Raw genomic sequence first — 22,290 nt, forward strand, 5'->3', positions numbered from 1 at the left:
GACTAAGGTACTTCTCCCCCGATTGCTCAGTTTGGCCGGGCGACCAACTCTAGGGGAGTCTTGGTGGTTCCAAACTTTTTCCATTTAAGAATGATGGAGGCCACTATGTTCTTGGGGACCTTCAATGCTGTAGAAATGTTTTGGTACCCTTCCCCAGATCTGTGCCGACACAATCCTGTCTCGGAGCTCTACGGACAATTCCTTCGACCTCATGGCTTGGTTTTTGCTCTGACATGCACTTTAAGCTATGGGACCTTTTATAGACAGGTGTGTGCCTTTCCAAATCATGTCCATTCAATTGAATTTACCACAGGTGGACTCCAATGCATCTGAACTCAATTTTGAGTCTCATAGCAAAGGATCTGAATACTTATGTAAATAAGGTATTTCTGTTTTTTATTTTTAATACATTTGCAAAAATAAAATGTTTTCCTGTTTTCGCTTCATCATTATGGGGAATTGTTTGTAGATAGATGAGAAGAAAAATGTATTTAATCCATTTTCGAATAAGGCTGAAACGTAACAAAATGTGGAAAAAGGGAAGGGGTCTGAATTCTTTCCATACATATACAGTAGGTAGGGATAAAGACAACAGGATAGATAATAAAACAGTAGCAGCGGCGTATGTGATGAGTCAAGTTGAGAGTTAGTGAAAAAAGGGTCAATGCAGATAGTCTGGGTAGCTATTGGTTAACTAATTTACTAGTTAGCAGTCTTATGGCTTGGGTGTAGAAGCTGTTCAGGGTCCTGTTGGTTCTAGACTTATTAATCAGCATCATAGTTTGTCACAGATTAGCAACGTGGACATTGTTCTATTACATTCATGTTCAATTCATTTACCTTAGTAGAGTTGTGTTACTGCACAAAAAAATCGTTACTTAACTATACTAAACTACAGCGCATATCAATGAGGCTTTATGAGCAAATAACACTGAAGCACTCCAAATCTAAAGTGATTCAAACTTGCCATAATGCATTTTATTTGAACCATGTCAAGTTTGATGTTCAGATACCTATTTGAAGTGTAATGTACTGACGTGTTATTGAAAGGCTAGGTAATTAGTGCTCCTTTGAATCCACATTACTAAATAAAAGTCAGAATCAACATGTGGTCTCTATTTACGCTGGTACAACAGGAAGATGCTTTGTACTCACTGTGTTAGCTCCTAAACAGCTGACCTCTCTTAAAACACTTTGAAATGTTTGCCCAACAACGTCTCATAAATTGTAAATATGTCAAGTGATTTGCTGTGAGTACAACATATCAATGTCTAATGCATTGAGTGTAGTTTAGATAGTAAATTGTACTACACTATGTACAATGTAATCTTCTACTCTACAATGTACATTTCCAAAGTTAACATTAATGTAAATCAAATGCCACATATAGTTTAATACAAACACTCCCAGTGATATGACTAAAATCATGGGAGGAGTAGGCTGCTCTGAACGAGGATTGCACTTCTATATTGTACAAAAATATAAACGCAACATGTAAAGTGTTGGTCCCATGTTTCATGAGATAAAATAAAATATTCTAGAAATGTTCCATACGCACAGAAAGCGTATTTCTCTCAAATTTTGGGCAGAAATTTGTTTACATCCCTGTTTGTGAGCATTTCTCTTTGCCAAAATAATCCCTGCACCTGACAGGTGTGGCATATCAAGAAGCTGATTAAACAGCATGATCATTACACAGGTGCACCTTGTGCTGGGGACCATAAAAGGCCACTCTAAAATGTGCCGTTTTGTCACACAACACAATACCACAGATGTCTCATGTTTTGAGGGAGTGTGCAATTGGCATCCTGACTGCAGGAATGCACACCAGAGCTGTTTCCAGATCCTTTAATGTTAATTTCTCTACCATAAGCCACCTCCAATGTCATTTTAGAGAATTTGGCAGTACATCCAACCGGCCTCACAACCGCAGACCATTTGTAACCTCATTTTGAAAGGCTGGGCCTGGCTCCCAAGTGGGTGGGTCTATGCCCTCTCAGGCCTCCCTGTGGCTGCGCCCTTGCCCAAGTCATGTGAAATCCATAGATTAGGGCCTAATTTATTTATTTCAATTGACTGATTTCCTCATATGAACTGTAACTCAGTAACATCTTTGAAATTGTTGCGTGTTGCGTTTATATTTTTGTTCAGTATATAATGAGCAGAATGTTCTATATTCAAGTACAGCTGTAACAGTTTGCATTGTAAAGTTTGCATTGTAATGTGTAAAGTGCTTAAGTAAAAATACTTGAACGTTTTTCTGGGGTATCTGTACTTGACTTAACTATTTATATTTTTGACTACTTTTACTTTTACTTTACTACATTCCTAAAGAAAATAATGTACTTTTTACTCCATACATTTTCCCTGAAACCCCAAAGTACTTGTTTACATTTTGAATGCTTATCAGGACTGGAAAATGGTCCAATGCATGCATTTATCATCCCTACTGCCTCTGATCTGGCGGACTCACGAAGCACAAATACTTTGTTTGTAAATTATGCCTGAGTGTTGAATGTGCCCCTGGCTATCTGTAAATTAAAAAAATACAAATAAAAATGGTGCTGTCTGGTTGGCTTAAAATAAGGTATTTTAAATGATTTATAGTTTTACTTTTATTTTGATACTTAAGTATATTTTTGCAATTACATTTACTTTTGATACTTAAGTATATTTAAACCAAATACTTTTAGGGAAAGGGGAAGGGGGACACCTAGTCAGTTGTACAACTGAATGCATTCAACTGAAATGTGTTTTCCCAACCCCTTTTACTCAAGTAGTATTTTACTGGGTGACTTTCACTTTAACTTGAGTCATTTTCTGTTAAGGTATCTTTACTTTTATTAAAGTATGACAATTGGGTACTTTTTCCACCACTGCTAAATATGAGCCAACCAGCATTCCTGTCTTATCACAAGGACAAGACAGCATAGGTGATGCTACTCTCAGTCCACGGTAAGACAAATTGTCTATAAATGGAGAAAGTTCAGCACTGTTGCTACTCTCCCTAGGAGTGGCCGTCCTGCAAAGGTGACTGCAAGAGCATAGCGCAGAACGCTCAATGATTAAGAAGAATCCTAGAGTGTCAGCTAAAGACTTACAGAAATCTCTGGAACATGCTAACATCTCTGTTGATGAGTCTACGATACGTAAAACACTAAACAAGAATGGTGTTGATGGGAGGGCACCACGGAAGAAGCCACTGCTGTCCAAAAAAAACATTGCTGCACGTCTGACGTTTGCAAAAGTGCACCTGGATGTTCCACAGCGCTACTGGCAAAATAGTCTGTGGACAGATTAAACTACAGTTGGGTTGTTTGGAAGGAACACACAACACTATGTGTGGAGAAAAAAAGGCACAGCACACCAACATCAAAAACTCATTCCAACTGTAAAGTATGGTGGAGGGAGCATCATGGTTTGGAGCTGCTTTGCTACTTCTGGGCATGGACAGCTTGCTATCATCGACAGAAAAATTCATTCCCAAATTTATCAAGACATTTTGCAGGAGAATGTTAGGCTATCTGTCCGCCAATAGAAGCTCAACAGAAGTCAGGTGATGCAACAGGACAACGACCCAAAACACAGAAGCAGATCAACAATAGAACGGCTTCAACAGAAGAAAATACGCCTTCTGGAGTGGCCCAGTCAGAGTCCTGACCTCAACCCGATTGAGATGCTGTGGCATGACCTCAAGAGAGCAGTTCACACCAGACATCCCAAGAATATTGCTGAACTGAAACAGTTTTGTAAAGAGGAATGGTCCAAAATTCCTCCTGACCATTGTGCAGGTCTGATCCGCAACTACAGAGAACGTTTGGTTGAGGTTATTGCTACCAAAGGAGGGTCAACCAGTTATTAAATCCAAGGGTTCACATACTTTTTCCCACCCTGCACTGTGAATGTTTGCACAGTGTGTTCAATAAAGACATGAAAACATATTGTTCATGTGTTATTAGTTTAAGCAGACTATGTTTGTCTATTGTTGTGACCTAGATAAAGATCACATTTTATGACCAATTTATGCAGAAATCCAGGTATTTCCAAAGGGTTCACATACTTTTTCTTGCCACTGTACAGTCCATAATGCAGCATCATGAGAGACTGTCCCATGACATAGCCTAGGTGACAAGGTTGAAAAAGATGCAGCACGCCTACAGTACACGCCGGCAATGCATGCAGCACGCACACACACATACATATGAGATTGGGAAGGGGGGTGAGGGGGCGTGAGAGAAGGCAAACATTGGGAAGAGTTTAAATGGGGGCCAATGAGTATCAATGAGGGGCAAAAATGAGTGGGGAGATGAGAAAGAGAGAGGAAGAGATTGGGATGGGGGAAGGATAGTTTATCTTTCTACCAACCACTCCAGAGCACAGCAACAGTGCGTCTCCTGCTGGAATTTTCCATGGAGCAAGTGGCAGAGCAGAGCCCAGGGCAGCATTCAGTATTATATGTACAATGCCTGCTTGCTGGTTTAAATAGTGCACTGTGGGCCTGCCAGGCTTCTGTCTCTGCCCCCACTACACCGTCCCTCAACCCCACCCATCTCCCCCTTGCACATTTTAGTGTGAGTTCCAGTGCCATGGTGCCCCACAGTGCTGCCTCTGAGGACTTCCTGGCACCCTACCAAATAAGGTTGATACCCTTGTGTGTTTGTGTGTCTGTGTGCATTATTAGCTGGCAAAGACATTCACACTTTGACACTGGATCACACAGACACACACACAGTCTACTGTTAAAAAAATAGCCATCCGTATCATTTTTGGCTGTGTATTATGGGACTAACAACTGGTGGTTTGACTCCCTCTCCCACTTTCTCTCTCCTCTCTCTCTCTTTGTCATCTTTCCTCCCAGGAGCTAAAGAGTGGAGCAGCGTCAGAAGTGAAGATTAAAAAGGATAAATAAAAAAATAATTCAGCCTTTTTCTCTGGATGTTGACTCAGGATTATTTATACCCTGTAAATGCCTTCCTGACTGCGCTTGGCACATTGCCTGATCTATTCAAATTTAGGGTATTTATACAACGGGCAGGGCCAAGGATAATATTTAATGCAAAATATACCTTGGGGCATATAAAATATCTCCTAATTAATTTTTCCTCCATGCCGTGTACTCACATTTGATCTGGAGGAGAAAAGATGATTACAGAATAAATGGCACAATAGCAGTGTTTAATATTATTATGTTTAGGCAACCATGACTTTGAAAATATGAATGTGTATGTAAAAATGTAGTTATTAACACAGTGGTTTATTACTTGAAAGCAGTGAGGGGGTAAAAACAACTTTAAATTAGGTAATTGTAGTGACTCTGGGAGCCCAGGGTTAGCAGTCTCAGACCCCTATTAATCCAATCCAATTTGGGAGTGTAGGTTTACACACAAAACACACACTCCACTTTCTCAATATCACCCCCTGCCTCCTGAGATGAAAGGAATAAAACTTGATATCTCAAAACTGTTCTGACAATATTTTAGATTGCCCTGCTCTTCATGCTTTTGACATGTAAACAGTGAAGAACTTGAAGTGTAAGTGTATTATCAATTTTGATAGAGTTTATAGCAGTCAGGTGAAACAGGAATTCAGAGGCGGCCACTGATATAATCCACTCTTTCAATGTGATATAAATACTCATAGGCCTCTCTATGAGGTTAATGAGTCCTCGGGGCTCACCCTGTCCCTATCTACACAGCAGAGACTCAGGCAAGGACATGCTGAATTAACATAACATTAGGGAAAACTTGCGTGTTATGTTACAAATTTACCCACATACACAATACGAACTCTTTCTGTAGAGTGAGATGGGGGGGGGGGGGGGGGGGGGGGGTAAATATTGGATCAGTGTTTCATTGTAGTCTGCTTCTACTACCTCATAACTATGCAATAACACATTGTCAAGGCGGCGCCGGGAGTCAGCCTAGGAGGAAATCGATCCCCCTATCTCACGAGAGGTTCATGTCAGGCTACTTTTTTCGATGACCGCTCTAGCAGCACAGGCCGATCTGCAGGGTTCGCATTGTCGTTGTTTTGCCTGCCTGGATGCAACAGTGCCAGGAATAGTTTGTACAGTTTCCCCCACAATAATCACAAACACACATGATGACATACATAAAGGGAAGGGGATCTTTGAAAACTTTGCATATAATACTACCCACTGAGCAACAACTGGCTGAATCAACGTTGTTCCCATGTCATTTCAACCCAAAAACTCACAGGGGAAAACTGATTGGATTTGCAGTCACCCAACTTTTAACCTAAATCCAATGACATGGTGACATGTTTTGTTGATTTCACGTTGAATTCACTTTAGTTCTCAACTCAACCAAATGTACGTTGAACTGACTTCTGTGCCCAGTGGGTAATTACTGGGTTATTGGAGCATTTCAATTATGCATTAAACCGTTACACAGGTGCGCGTGCGCTCTGGCACGTATTCAGGCGCGCACACACACACAAACACACACACACACTTACTCTCAGAGGGGTAGGGGGGTTGCATGTCGATTTTGTGAACCTCTTTTGCGTAGTACTCCTCCTCACTTCGTTGGCGCTCACACGTCGCCGCCCGATCGTTTGCTTTCTCCTGCAACAGGTCCCTCGTGCTGTTATAGATGGCGACGATATCCCGCGACACCTCCTCGGGCTTGGGGTATGTCTCCGGGGGGCTCGTGAGCTTCAGCTTGCTCAGTATCTGTCCACGGATGGCTTCTATGCGCTTTTTCATAAACTGATCCATGTCCAGCGTACTGCATGTAGACAAACTGACGGCCACAGTGGCTAAATCCATGGTCAGGAGAAGACTTAAAACGCAGTAGTTCATTGTGAACTCTAAAAGTAGGCTACAGCAGCGTCTTGAAATCTTGACAAAAAAAAGATAAAGCGGCCTTGGAAAGTTGATTTAAATATAACGGAAAGCAATATAAACATGAAAAAAAAGCCTAAATATTGGATATATAGGCTTACACAATTAACTAATTGTGGCGTAAATATTGGGAAACGTGGTAGTTTTGTGATCCCAGTTTCAGCACAGTATTTCAAATTGTACCTGGAAATCCATTCAACCATGCAAGTGAAATAATAAATAATCTGTAGCAATATGATATTACCAATCACTTCACAATAAACACATACTAAACGCGCGTAAAGTTACAATTGTCCAAACGAAAAAGACCGAACGAAAAAGACCGAATTGTGGCCATTAAATGCCTATCAAAGTTTAATACAAAAACCTTGAAGCAAAAACAAACTACAACCAGCTAGCTCGCTATCTCCAGTTGTACAGAACAGACGTGTAGCCTGTGGGTTAGCGCACACCTCTACCGCATCAGAGCGCTGCGAGCTTTCCAACTGTGGCCAGTACCGCGCTCAGCACAAGTCCGTCTTTGATTTCTCTATCTCAAGATCAAGGTGGGCTTCGCTGAGCAGTTGCATCGCGGTTCTTGACAGAAGAACATACAACAGTGCAAAAATCAACCCGTCCTGGTACTCGCAAGATGTCCTCTCGAGGAGATATAACCTATTAAAGTTGTTATAACGCATGTGTTGGGTCAATATAAATGGAGAAAATGCGGGGGGAAAAATGTATCAAAAGTATGGCAAGTAGGTTGAAGTATAAAGATAATCGGTATTTCCTTTTAATACAATGGTAGACCGTTGACGCGTTCCTCCATCTCTTCTTGCTCTGAAAATCGGTCCACAGAGCTGATGTTGCCAGTGGCACAACAGCATGCGGCCGGTTGTAGAGGGAGATTTATAAGACTTACTTAACCACGTGCTCCTTCTTCTTCAAATGGATGTTGTGGTCGTCACTTTCAGACCGGGGGACTCCTTCAACTTCAGGTTACGAGACGATTTATTGTAATGAGTGTTTAGTGTGCCCATCCGGACAGTGCAGCGGGTAATGTCCCTGCGCGCAACCACGGGGTCCTAACGCCAGATGGTTAATTTGGCGTCCACTAGCTCAATAACCATATCCAAGTCCGGTGTAAAACATACACTTCTTTTGGTACCGCATTTTGCAATGGATAAAGTAGACCATAAATATTTAAGATTCGAGTTGGGATGGTTCCAAAGAAACATCTGGCAGATGAAAACCCCCGAAATTACAAGAACATACAATTGAGCTTCCTGAGAAATTATATGAACTGGATAAATAAGTTATATAGGCTGATTTGATTTGTGGGTTCTGGGAAAGCCTTTTCTTTTCTCAATCCTCCTCAATAACATGACAGAAGTTGGCAAGAATACTGCTTCCCATAGGTTTGAATAACTTAAATATTAACATCACTACTACAAGTAATTTGTTATGCCCATTCTTTTTTAAACCCTTTATCCAGCTCTTAAATGGGGGATGTTTGGAACGGTTCTCCCCTGGGTCTTTGTTAGGGAGTGGTACACTACAGCTCTCTTGTCATCCCTGCACCTGTCTTAGGGGGACTGCACCATGTCAGCCATGAAAGTTCATGGACATTCCCGCATCCACTCTATTTTTCTATTTTCTTGGATTCTCACTCCCATAGTCATAATGCGCCAGGTTGATTTACATTTACGCTCCCAAGAAAATCCCACTGTTTTCATCCTTTGCCAAGTCTTTTTTCCTGTCTCTGCTAAAACCTCCCTCTCTCACCCTGCCCCCACACCTCCAACCCCACTCCACCCAAACCAAAGCCTGCAATTCATCAGCTATGACAGGCTCTCAGAAACTCTCTCAGAGCCCGGCCTTACTGGTGTAAACCAGATGTTGTCACTAAATCAATACCCACACAGACATCTTAGGCCAACAAGAGGTGTGAGTGTGTGAGATGCATTGGGAGTAGAGGTAGATATCTCACACAGGGAAGGTAGTTCCTGCATGTCCTTTCCAACACCTGGTCACTGTGTTGAACACACCATGACCTGTCAGTGTATACGGTACAGTAACACAGAGAGAACACCATTATTACTTTAAGCCCTCTAAACATATGTAGTGAGTGACCCTGTCATGTTTAATTCCCTTCTGCAGCTGCAGATATCCCTATTTCATTCCTTTACACCCAGTGAACCTGTATTAGTAACTCCATCTCTACAATCCCTGTACACTGGCTCAGGAAAACCCTTGGGTCGTGTTCATTTGGGCACACTGACAAAATGACAAAAACAAGTGTGTCTTATTGGGCAAATTCAGGTAGTACCTCACTAATTACCTACATTTTCTTCCACTCTGTGCCTAATGAACATGGCCCAGGTTAAAGCAACAAAGGGAAAGCTGGACCTAATAGAGAGGGACAGAGGACAATACCATATAGACCGGAGAGGATGAGATGACATAGCAGGCTGGTTCTCTAGCAGTGTGTCAACAGAGCCAGGAGAGCCCTGGCATTCCATGGTGGCAGGTCGCAGTGTTGCCATGACGAATGAGCGTTCGAAGCGGTGGAGACAGGTCGGCTGAGACAGGTCGGCTGAGACGTGGCGGCATTCTCCTGCAAATATTTCCACTACTTGTGTGAGTGTGGCAAGGGTCAGACAGGAAGAGAGGGCGTTAAAAAAAAAGACGAGAAAGGGAGAGAAAGAGAAAAGAGGAGTCAGCAGAACTGCCACTGGGCAGTCGCCACATGAACTTGGCGCTCAGGGTCACTCCGATGTGAGGGCTGTCACCTTGGCAACCGTCCAGTAGACACACGCAGGAGAGCAGTGTGTAAAACGGGGTGGGCGTCACAAAACAAGAGGTTTATGTAGTGGGACAGCATCTCAGTGTCACCAGCTGTTCTGTGCTCTCTGGCACACACACATTTCCTCTGAGGGGTCATCAGTAGGACATCTCACATTCTCTGACAGACAGGGAGCATGTCTACTACGTCTTTTGTTTGTCATATGATCACTACAACCATACCACATAAAACCAGTGGTGTCAAGTGCTTAAATAAAAATACTTTAAAGTACTAAAGTAGTGTTTTGGAGTATCTGTACTTTACTATTTATATTTTTGACTGTTACTTTACTACAATCCTATTTTGTTTTGGACTTTTTACTCCACACATTTTCCCTGACAACCAAAAGTACATTTTGAATGCTAAGGACAAGAAAATTGTCAAATTCATGCACTTATCAAGAGAACATGCTTGGAGGACTCACTAAAAACAAGAAAATGGTGCTGTCTGCTTTGCTTAAAATAAGGAATTTGAAATGATTTATACTTTTACTTTTAATACTTAAGCATATTTAAAACCAAATACTTTTACCCAAGTAGTATTTTACCGGCTGACTTTCACTTTTACTTGAGTAATTTTCTATTATGGTATCTTTACTTATACTCAAGCATGACAAATGGGTACTTTTTCTACCACTGCATAATATATATATATATATAAAATGTATGAAATAAACTAAATAAACAAACAGTGTACAAAACATTAAGAACAACTTCCTAATATTGAGTAGCACCCTCCCCCCTTTTTGACCTCAGAACAGCCTCAAGGTGCCGAAAGAGTTCCACAGGGATGCTGGCCCATGTTGACTCCAATGCTTCCCACAGTTGTCAAATTTGCTGGATTTTTTACATTTACATTTTTAGTCATTTAGCAGATGCTCTTATCCAGAGCGACTTACAGTAGTGAATGCATACATTTCATTTAATACATTTTTTCCTGTGCTAGCCCCCCGTGGGAATCGAACCCACAACCCTGGCGTTGCAAACACCATGCTCTACCAACTGAGCTACAGTTGGCATCCTTTGGGTGGTGGACCATTCTTGATACAAACAGGAAACCGTTGAGCGTGAAAAACCTAGCAGCGTTGCAGTTCTTAAATATTATGTCTTGCCCATTCACCCCCTGAATGGCACACATACACAATCCATGTCTCAATTGTCGCAAGTCTTAAATATTTCTTTAACCTGTCTCCTCCCCTTCATCTACACATTGAAGTTGATTTAACGAGTGACATCAATAAGGATCATAGCTTTCACCTGGATTCACCTGGTCAGTCTCATGGAAATATCAGGTGTGCATAATGTTTTGTACACAGTGTATAAACACATTGATAAGTCTTTAGTTAAACTAGTGCTATAACTCAGTTCACCAAAAAAACTATTCAACACAAAACTGAAAAGGGAAATGTTTATCAACTGGCTTTTTATTGAGGGACATGCAACCGTTAGGGGAAAAAGAGGTCTATATACACAGAGTTCAGATGGAAAAATGTTCAGTGGGACCTTGACAAGCCAGAAAGCACCAGCATTACACAAACTAGGTATCCTGACCCAATGCATTGTGAGCCAGAACAGGACCTTGACCGCAGTCTTTCTTCAGCTCCTGGTTCCATATAGAAAATACAAAGAGGGGTCTTTGGTCCTGGTAGAGCTGCCTCTGGGGGAAGAGGAGAGGGAGGCTGGGTTGAGCCGATCTCAGCGATGCAGGAACCTTCAGCTCCATTCCTCACAGTGGACTCAAAAGGCACGGTCTTGTGTACACACACACACTCCTGGGCGTGCTCCGTCATACACACACTTAGATGGGCCTGTCTGCTCAGTCCGACTCGCTGTTGTCGTCCTCCACACCCCCTGGTGCCTCCTGCTCGCCCCCCTCCTCGTCGCTCTCCTTGTCCCAGTCCTTCATGGAGGCTCCCATCATAAAGTCGTCTCTCAACACGCTCCAGGCTGGCTTCTCTTCTGCCTCCCTGCCAGTCTATACACAAACAAAATATATCAGCTTTTTACAAAGATGGTACTTATTACCCATACATGATCCATTTCTTATATAAAATATTTCCGCTTCAGGTGTATGATCAAACACAGGAATAGACCACCACTATAACGCCCAACTCCTCAGTCTCATAACAATAGTCTCCAAGGAAGTTTCACAACATCCCAAAGCCAACAGTGCCACCATGTGGACATCAAGGGAAATTACACTTATGACAACAGGCCACTCCAGAGAATATTTATTAAATTATTACAATTAAATAAGCGGTTATGATGGCAATTATTACAGACCTGCCCTATACAATACGCATTTTATTAATGTTAAAATCCCATGTCCATCACCAGAAAAATATCCTGGGTTTGGGCTTCGGAAAAATTTCCTAGACTCAATAGATAGTAGTTTGGGGATTGGCATCAATCTAAACCCTTCGATCCCCAGTGCCAGCCCAGCTATAACACTGACCCTCTAACCCTGAAGCTCAGAGGCCCTGTTAGTATATCAACATGTATGTCAGACTGTCCCTATGGTGCTGCTGTTAGTATGACAGCAGAAATTCTATATATTTATTATAGGTCGACCGATTAATCGGCTGACCACCTGTTGCGCGAGTGCAGTAAGGAGCCAAGGTAAGTTGCTAGCTAGCATTAAACTTATCTTATAAAAAACAATCAATCTTCACATAATCACTAGTTAACTACACATAGTTGATGATATTAATAGGTTAACTAGCCTGTCCTGCGTTGCATATAATCAATGCGGTGCCTGTTAATTTATCATAGAATCACAGCCTACTTCGGCAAACAGGTGATGACTTAAAAGCACATTCGTGAAAAAAGCACAATCGTTGCACGAATGTACCTAACCCTAAACATCTTTTGCCTTTCTTAAAATCAACACACAGAAGTATATATATATTTTTTAAACCTGCATATTTAGTTTATTTTTTTTTAAATGTTAGCAGGCAATATTAACCAGGGAAATTGTGTCACTTCTCTTGCATTCCTTGCACGCAGAGTCAGGGTATATGCAACAGTTTGGGCCGCCTGACTCGTTGCGAACTAATTTGCCAGAATTTTACATAATATTGAAGGTTGTGCAATGTAACAGCAATATTTAGACTTAGGGTTGCCACCTCCTTGATAAAATACGGAACGGTTCCGTATTTCACTGAAAGAATAAACGTTTTGTTTTCGAAAAGATAGTTTCCGGATTTTACCATATTAATGACCAAAGGCTCGTATTTCTGTGTTTATTATATTATAATTAAGCCTATGATTTAATAGAGCAGTCTGACTGAGCGGTGGTAGGCGGCAGCAGGCTCGTAAGCATTCATTCAAACTTTACTGCGTTTGCCAGCAGCTCTTAGTAATGCTTCATCACAGCACTGTATATGACTTCAAGCCTATCAACTCCTGAGATTAGGCTGGCAATACTAAAGTGCCTATTAGAACATCCAATAGACAAAGGTATATCAAATTCAAATGGTATAGAGAAATAGTCGACGCGTCATAATTCCTATAATAACTGCAACGTAATATTTCTTTACTGGGAATATTGAACCACCAGCTTTCATATGTTCTAAGCAAGGAACTTAAACGTTAGCTTTTTTTACATGGCACATATTGCACTTTTACTTTCTTCTCCAACATTGTGTTTTTGCATTATTTAAACCAAATTGAGCATGTTTCATTATTTATTTGAGACTAAATATATATTATTTATGTATTATATTAAGTTAAAATAAGTGTTCATTGTTCATTCAGTATTGTTGTAATTGTCATCATTTCAAATATATATAAATAAAAACAGGCATCGGCTTTTCTTGGTCCTCCAATCGGTATCGTATTGGGGTTGAAAAATCATAAATCGGTCGACCTCTAATATTTATACAGATGTGAGAAGGCCGAAAAGTGGGACATAGGCCAAAGCGGAGACATCTTCACATTCCCAATCAACACAGTGCACCTCTGCCCCATAACTGCCACCATATCAGATTATTAGATTTTTTTAAACACTACTTATCACATGCTATATCCAAGCTAACAGTTTTTATTTGATTTATTCCTTATTTTACCAGGTGAGTTGGGTTGCAAAGAGGGCTGACCCCATTTAGTCAACTGATCGATTGTTTGGTCAACTGAGATTTCTTTAGTTGAGAAGTAGCAAAAAAAACTAAAATCATGGTGTACAAGACACCTTGTGGACTGATCCATTGTGGAGGCCGTGGGGATGGCACAGTCCATGGTGCAACACAAATAAAAAATATTATTTTGTAACAAATGTGTTGGATAGCGGTCGCTGTCCACAGTTCTGAAATATCAGTGCGCTGTTGAATTGGCACCTTTTCCTAGACCATGTTGCCATGTGAATAACAGCTAAATTAACCAGCATATTGGTGTTGAGAACAATGTGGCGTAGGCAGCAGCAGACTTAAGAGACACGAAAACAGCCCTTACCTTAATTGTCAAAGTGAGGAGAACGGAAATCCCAACTTAATTAGGTCTATAATCAATAGCCTAACTTAAATGTGCCTAGCTTTATAAATCATCCATATATACAGTACCCGTCAAAAGTTTGGACACACCTACTCATTCAAGGATTTCTTTATTTTTACTATTTTCTACATTGTAGAATAATAGTGAAGACATCAAAACTATGAAACACCACCTACAGAATCATGAAGTAACCAAAAAGTGTTAAATAAATCAAAATATATTTTATATTCTTTAAAGTAGCCACCCTTTGCCTTGACAGCCTATTCAACAGCCAGTGAAAAATCAGAGCGCCAGATTTAAAACCACAAAATGTCATAATTCAAAGTTCTCAAACATAGGACTATTTTACACCATTTTATAGATACACTTCTCCTGAATCGAACCACGTTGTCCGATTTCCAAAAGGCTTTACAGCGAACGCAAAACATTAGATTATGTTAGAAGAGTACATCGACACAACCACACAGCCATTTTCTAAGCAACTAGCATGCATCACAAATACCCAAAACACAGCTAAATGAAGCCCTAACCTTTGACGATCCTAGGACATTATGTTATACAATACATGCATTTTTCTGTTCGATCAAGTTCATATTTATATATAAAAACAGCATTTTACATTGCTGCGTGACGTTGAGAAAATATTTTGCCTCCAATACTGCTGATGAATCAGTACCACAATCTACAAAAATACTCGTCAAAAACGTTGATAAAATATTAAACTGTCATTCAAAGATTTATAGATTAACATCTCCTGAATGCAACCGCATTGCCAGATTTAAAAATAACTTTACTGGGAAATCACACTTTGCAATAATCTGAGTACTGAGCTCAGAAAAAAACACTAGGCGATACAGATAGCCGCCATGTTGGAGTCATCTAAATTAATAAATAGTATTAGAAATATTCACATTACCTTTGATGATCTTCATCAGAAGGCACTTCCAGGAATCCCAGGTACTCAACAAATGTTTTGTTCGATAAAATCCATAATTGATGTCCAAATAACTCCATGTTGTTTGCGCGTTCAGTAAGGTACTCCAAATGTAGGGTGCGCGAGGGAAATGTCACAACGAAAAGTTTAAAAAAAATGGTATTTACGTTCGTTCAAACATGTCAAACGTTGTAAAACATCAATCTTTAGGGCCTATAGAACGTGAAGATTCAGTAATATTTCAACTGGACGGTTCCTGTGTCTTGAAAAAGGTTTTGGAACAGAGCATCCTCTCTCGTGAACGCGCCCCAATGAAGTGATGCCAATCCCTGGTCTACAACTTCCATGCCTTCTAGTCAAGTCTCTGTTCATCGTAGATGCTTCAAAGAACTTCCTAAAGACTGTTGACATCTAGTGGAAGCCTTAGGAAGTGCAAAATTAACCCTAACTCACCGTGTGTTCGATTGGCAATGACTTGAAAGGACTACAATCACCAGAATTCTCACTTCCTGCTTAGATTTTTCTCAGGTTTTTGCGTGCCATATGAGTACTGTTATACTCACAGACATCATTCAAACAGTTTTAGAAACTTCAGAGTGTTTTCTATCCAAATCTACTAATAATATGCATATTCCAGTTCCTGGGCCCGAGTAGTAGGCTGTTTAATTTGGGTACGTTTTTCATCCGGCCGTGAAAATACTGCCCCCTACCCTAGTGAAGTTAACCTGTTATGGCTAGGGGGCAGTATTTTCACGGCTGGATAAAAAAACGTACCCGATTTAATCTGGTTACTACTCCTGCCCAGTAACTAGAATATAATAATTGTTATGCTTTTTGTGAACGTTTATCGTGAGTAATTTAGTAAATTGTTAGTGAATTCGCCGGAAGTTTGCGGGGGGTATGCTAGTTCTGAACGTCACATGCTAATGTAAAAAGCTGTTTTTTGATATAAATATGAACTTGATTGAACAAAACATGCATGTATTGTATAACATAATGTCCTAGGTGTGTCATCTGATGAAGATCATCAAAGGTTAGTGCTGCATTTAGCTGTCTTCTGGGTTTTTGTGACATTATATGCTAGCTTGAAAAATGGGTGTCTGATTATTTCTGGCTGGGTACTCTGCTGACATAATCTAATGTTTTGCTTTCGCTGTAAAGCCTTTTTGAAATCGGACAGTGTGGTTAGATAAAGGAGAGTCTTGTCTTTAAAATGCTGTGAAATAGTCATATGTTTGAAAAATTGAAGTTTTTGTATTTTTGAGGAATTTGTAATTCGCGCCACGCCTATCATTGGATATTGGAGCAGGTGTTCCGCTAGCGGAACGTCTAGATGTAAGATTAAGCAAAAAATAATCCTATGACTGAAACTTTAGTCGATCTCAGCTCGTTTGTCTGCGGGGCCAAGTTAACTTCCCCTTTCATGTGAAAGCAAGTAATGACCATCATGCTTTTAGGGAAAGAGGATCATTTTCCAGTCACCTTGCTTAGGTCCAGGGTCCTCCCGGGATAATTTTTATGTAGGACTGAGAAGCTCAGTTCTGGTGACTTAAAAGGACATGCTACCCAAAACGAATGAAAATAAAATGATGCTGACCACATCTAAAATATAATTTCCACCTCAATAAATGAGCCCAATAACATACGCGTAAAAAAATACTTTAACATATAACCTATGCATGGTCTATATCAGGGATATTCAACTCTTACCCTAAGAGGTCTGGAGACGGCTGTTTTTCTGTTCTACCCGATAATTAATTGCACAAATCTGGTGTCCCAGGTCTTAATCAGTCCTTGACTAGAGGGGAACAATGAAAAAAAGCTGTGGAACTGTCAGAGGTCCCGAGTTGAGTATGAGAGGTCTATATTATCAGATGTGCTAGAAGCAATAAGCATGATCATCTGTAGCCCAAGTGATGCAGCATAGTGGCTATAAATACATAGACTGAAGCATGCGGTTTGTCCATCTGCATTTACCCCATTAGACAAAACATCCTGATTAAAATAATTAGACCTAATAAAAATAACAAAGTATAATTCATCATTCACTTGAAAGATGTTTTTGGCTTTGAAAAGTGTTTTTCCTACATTAACAATTGTTGTGCATTGACTTTCAGTCAATTAGAATTTTAATGAAAAACTATTTAACTTTCATTGTCAATTAGCCAAAGGCCCAATTCTAGTCATATTAGCAACCCATGCTAGTTGTTGCATGTTTAGATCTCCCAGCTTTCTACATTTCTAACGGATATTTTCATCTCCGTCACACGAAACCGCTCTCTCGTGCGTTGTGCTTTGAGAACGGTGTTTTCCTGCTAATTGCATATTGGAAGTGGTGTAAAGTACTTAAGTAAAAATACTTTAAAGTACTACTTAAGTTGTTTTCTTGGGCATCTGTAATTGACTATTTATATTTGACAACTTTTACTTCACTACATACCTAAAGAAAATAATGTACTTTTTACTCCATACATTTTCCCTGACACTCAAAAGTACCTGATCTATTTTGAATGCTTAGCAGGACAGAAAAATGGTCCAATTCACACACTTATCAAGAACACATGCCTGGTCATCCCTACTGCCTCAGATCTGGCAGACTCACTAAACACAAATGCTTAGTTTGTAAATTATGTGTGAGGGTTGGAGTGTGCCCAGGGCTATCCGTAAATGTAAAACAAGAAAGTTTGTGCTGTCTGGTTTGTTTAATATAAGGAATTTGAAATGATTCATAGTTTCACTTTTATTTTTGATACTTAAGTAGATTTAAAACCAAACACTAAGACTTTTACTCAAGTAGTATTTCACTGGGTGACATTCACTTTTACTTTTTTATGAAGGCATCTAAACTTTTACTCAAGTATGACAATTAGGTACTTTTTCCACCACTGCATATTGGAACATTTGCGCGTAGCCTACAGCCGTGTGCGCAATGCTTATAATGTAAAATAGTTTATCGACATTAAGCTAAACTTGTTGATCTATTGCTTTAAAAAAAAAAAACAATTGTGTGTAGGGGTTGTATGAATTTGGGATCTATCGCCCCGCAACTGCCCCAGAGTCTGTTTCAAATGTTTATTTCTCGCACAGAACGACAAGCTAACCAATAGATTAGGTTCACTTTATTACTACGGGGTATAGAAAATTGACATAGGCTAGTGATTTTGCTGTTTGTTTACTTGTCTTGTTGGCTGAGGAAAAGCCAAATGTGGACAGTTCTTCTAACATCTTCAAAGTGCGCATCAGAATTCGATAAGAAGGATGCACGCTGATGCATCCCCGATGTGTCTGTCTTCACTTGTAGGCTACTTCGGAGCTGCTAGGCCTGTGAGAAGGACCCGATCACTTGAAGGGTATTGGCTAATAAAAATTGATATAGCTGAGAGAGCCATGCGAGTGAGGTGTTTTGGTGCACAGCGAATGGCATCCGGGAGAATGGAATTATAATTATTATATTCAGCATAACTACAACTGGCTGCAATTTACACTTTAGCTGCAATACATCTTTGGGGGGGGAGAGATTTAGCACCTGCCTTAAGACCAACTCTGGGAAAACAACATCAGTGGGAGAGAGAGGTATCGGGGATGAAACTCACCATCTGTGTCTCTGTCTTGGTGACAACCTCGCTGCCCCCCTCTGTGCCACGCAGCACGTCGATGAAGTCTTTCTTGGAGACAGAGGAGAGGAGCTTGGCCTTCCTCCTCTCCGAGCCGCCCGCCTCCTTCACCTTCTCATCCACCGTTTTCTGGTGCTTCCTCACTGCGTTGAACAGCTGTACTACTCCCCTGTGGAGAGGTACACACAGAACACTGTCATTCTGGTAGAATTTAAAGCCAGTTCACTAAGATTAATTGTAATATTTTGTGACGCTTATATTTAGCACAAAATCATAAATGCATGGGATTTTTTCCTGATCTAATAATTTTGTTATCCCCATCCTCACCTGGCAGGCACTGTATCATCATAAAGAGATATGCTGTTGAATTCCACCTTTTGTTGTGTTACAGCCTGAATTCAAAATGATTTAAAGTGTTTTTTCCACCCTCACCCATCTACACACAAAACCCCATAATAAAGTGGAAACAGGTTTAGAAATATTCACTAATTTATTGAAAAAGAAATGTAAAAAAACAAATTTACATAAACAATCACACCACTAAATCAATACATGTTAGAATCACCATCGGCAGCAATTACAGCTGTGAGTCTTTCTGGGTAAGTCTCTAAGAGCGTTGCACACCTGAATTGTACAACATTTACCCATTATACTTTTCAAAATTCTTCGAGCTCTGTCAAGTTGGTTGTTGATCATTGCTAGACAACCATTTCCAGGTCTTGCCATAGATTTTCAAGGAAATTTAAGCTAAAACTAACTCGGGCCACTCAGGAACATTCACCATCTTCTTGGTAAGCAACTTCAGTGTATATTTGGTCAGATTATTGTCCTGCTGAAAGGTGAATTCATCTCCCAGTGTCTGGTGGAAAGGATTTTGCCTATGCTTAACTCCATTCTTGTTTAGTTTCTCATCCTGAAAAACTCCCTCTGTCCTTAACGATTACAAGCATACCCATAACATGTTGCAGCCACCACTATGCTTGAAAATATGGCGCATGGTACTCAGTAATGTGTTGTATTTGATTTGTCCCAAACATAAACACTTTGTACTCAGGACAAAAAGTGAATTGGTTTGCCACATTTTTTGCAGTATTACTTTAGTGTGTTGTTGCAAACAGGATGCATGTTTAGGAATAGTTGTATTCTGTACAGGCTCCCTTTTCACTCTGTCAATTAGGTTAGTATTGTGGAGTAGCTACAAAATTGTTGATCCATCCTCAGTTTTCTCCTATCACAGCCATTAAACTAACTGTTTTAAAGTCACCATTTAAAGTCATGGAGAAATCCCTGAGCGGTTTCCTTCCACTCCGGCAACTGAGTTAGGAGGAACACCTGTATCTCAGTAGTGACTTAGTGTGTTGATAAACCATCCAAAGGGATATTTCTATTTTTTTTTTTTTTTAAGTTTACCAATAGGTGCCCTTCTTTGTGAGGCATTGGAAAACTTCCCTGGTCTCTGTGGTTGAACCGGTTTGAAATTCACTGCTCGACTGAGGGAACTTAAAGATAATTGTATGTATGCGGTACAGAGATGCGGTAGTCATTCAGAAATTATGTTAAACACTATTATGGCACAGAGTGAGCCCATGCAACTTATCATGCGACTTGTTACGCACATTATTCCGAATGCACTGTACTTATTGAGTCAAGTAATTTCAGCTTTTCATTAATTTGTAAAAATAAAAAAACAAACATAATTCCACTTTGACATTATGGGGTATTGTGTGTAGGCCAGTGACCAAAAATCGAAATTTAATCCATTCTAAGTTCAGGCTTTAACAACAACATTTGAAAAAAGTCACGTGGTGTGAATACTTTCTGAAGGCACTGTAGGTTTGTAAGCGGCACAAGTGTGTTTGTACCTGGTAGCAACTCTCTGCAGGTTCCTCTCATTCTCTCGGTCTTTTACAACGTCTGGTTTCTCTCGACACATCATCTCCCAAGCTCGCTTTTTATCAGTCTGTCAGCCAGGAAAAAAAGTTATTAAGCACGCACATACAGGCAAGCTGTACTGACTAAATGCCATGGGTGCAATTTAACGCTAGGTGAACTGGTCTAAGGCCATTTCTGTTCTCAGGCTATCATCGGATTTCAATAACTGTTTTCATTAAAGTGAGAAATTGACGTACAGGTACAAGCACACAAACATGTACAGACATGAAAATAAACACTACCTGTTTCTTCCTCTCCAGAATCACCTTCTTCTCCTTTTCCCTTATCTTGTCTAGCTCTTTGTTCTTCAGCAGGATGCTGGGTTTGCTCTCTGGCGTTTTCTTCTGCAGAATCTTGGCCATGGCCTCCGCCCATCCAGCATTGGGGTTGGTGTTTACATCATCTACTTCCCTGTTGCCTTCACCCTCTTCTTTCTCTCCTTTGCTCCCTCCATACTTAGCCTGTTCCCCATCACTCTCTCCATCATCACTTCCTCCATCCTCTGACCCCTCTCCATCGCTCCCTCCATCCTCTGACCCCTCTCCATCGCTCCCTCCATCCTCTGACCCCTCTCCATTGCTCCCTCTGTCAGAATCATCACTCTCAGCAATGTGGTCCTCCTGGGGCTCAGAATCCTCTTCTGATGTGTGAAAATAAGGCATTTATCATATTGACTTATACAAATAATCGCTTGGCTTAATCGGTTGCAAATTCATAACAATTTAGCTCTGCCATTTCAGATCTAGCTTAACCTAACAGACAGTTAACACCTAATGTTATCATTGTTCATGCTTCTCTATAAACACTAGCTACAATCTAAGGCTGGGCATTAACTATTGATTCGATCAAATGTTTAGCTTACACAGACAGCTTGCTAATCAATTATCTAAATTAGCTCCCTAAGCTAGCAAAGTTACGTCACATAGGCTACCTACTTTTTAGATTTGTTTATTATTTCACTTTATTAACTAGGCAAGTCAGTTAAGAACAAATTCTTATTTACAATGGCGGCCTACACCGGACAAACCAGGAAGACGCTGGGCCACCCTATGGGACTCCCAATCACGGCCGGTTGTGATACAGTCTGGATTAGAACCAGGGTGTCTGTAGTGACGACTCAAGCAATGAGATGCAATGCCTTAGACCGCTGCTCTACTCGGGAGCCCCGAAAAACTGGGACCTTTCGCGTGTAAAGCGAACGTTAATTCCATTTGATATTTCAAATGCAGAGTGAAGACGTACATAGCTAGCTAGTACGTTGATCTGCCTACTTAAGACTCCAAATGGTTTAATGTAACTTTTTAGATACCTAACGTACAGCCTAAGATTATCTGACCATGCTAGAGTGCCAATGCTATAGCTAGCCTAGCTACCAGCTTGAGTCCAGTCTGTTGAGTCTGGGAGAAACAAACGATACAAGGTTATTCATCTTGCTAGCTGGCTATACTTATTTTTGAACAAGTCTAAGAAAAACAATTCAAGCTTACCTAATATCCCAGCTGAGTTCTCCACATGTGCCTTTTCCACAGATGCCATTATTGTGCAGCACTGAAACCATTCCGTGAACAACGTTCCTTTCCGTGATGTTAGTTCCCACTTGACTTGACTGTAGTCCCAAGGCCGGCAGATGGCGA

General features: G+C 40.5%; 2 protein-coding genes across 2 annotated transcripts in view; both read right to left on the reverse strand.

Moving 5' to 3' along the window:
- The window catches only part of LOC106584161 (transforming growth factor beta-2 proprotein-like), a 33,625-nt gene extending 25,757 nt beyond the window's left edge, over nt 1-7,868 (reverse strand). The window contains exon 1 of the mRNA XM_014169098.3: nt 6,478-7,868. Within this exon, the coding sequence (XP_014024573.1) occupies nt 6,478-6,823 (346 nt within the window). The 5' untranslated portion in view covers nt 6,824-7,868. The remainder of the gene's footprint in view (nt 1-6,477) is intronic.
- A 3,224-nt stretch (nt 7,869-11,092) lies between these two features.
- LOC106584165 (RRP15-like protein) lies at nt 11,093-22,286 on the reverse strand. Its single transcript, XM_014169112.2, has 5 exons — nt 22,144-22,286; nt 20,899-21,296; nt 20,587-20,684; nt 18,704-18,893; nt 11,093-11,663 (listed from the first exon to the last, which is right to left on the reverse strand). The coding sequence occupies exons 1-5, from the start codon at nt 22,190-22,192 to the stop codon at nt 11,505-11,507; spliced, it is 894 nt and encodes a 297-aa protein (XP_014024587.1). The 5' UTR covers nt 22,193-22,286; the 3' UTR covers nt 11,093-11,504.
- Nucleotides 22,287-22,290: the final 4 nt, after the last annotated feature.

This window comes from Salmo salar, chromosome 02 (assembly GCF_965601325.2).
Source record: "Salmo salar chromosome 02, fSalSal1, whole genome shotgun sequence".
Taxonomy (NCBI): domain Eukaryota; kingdom Metazoa; phylum Chordata; class Actinopteri; order Salmoniformes; family Salmonidae; genus Salmo; species Salmo salar.

Excerpts from the sequence above, each read along its gene's own strand:
- LOC106584165 (XM_014169112.2), bottom strand. The coding sequence starts at position 22,192 with ATGGCATCTGTGGAAAAGGCACATGTGGAGAACTCAGCTGGGATATTA. Across the intron at positions 20,685-20,898 it reads TTCTGGAGAGGAAGAAACAG|ACTGATAAAAAGCGAGCTTG; the intron begins GTAGTGTTTATT and ends CCTGGCTGACAG. Across the intron at positions 11,664-18,703 it reads CCAAGACAGAGACACAGATG|ACTGGCAGGGAGGCAGAAGA; the intron begins GTGAGTTTCATC and ends GTTTGTGTATAG.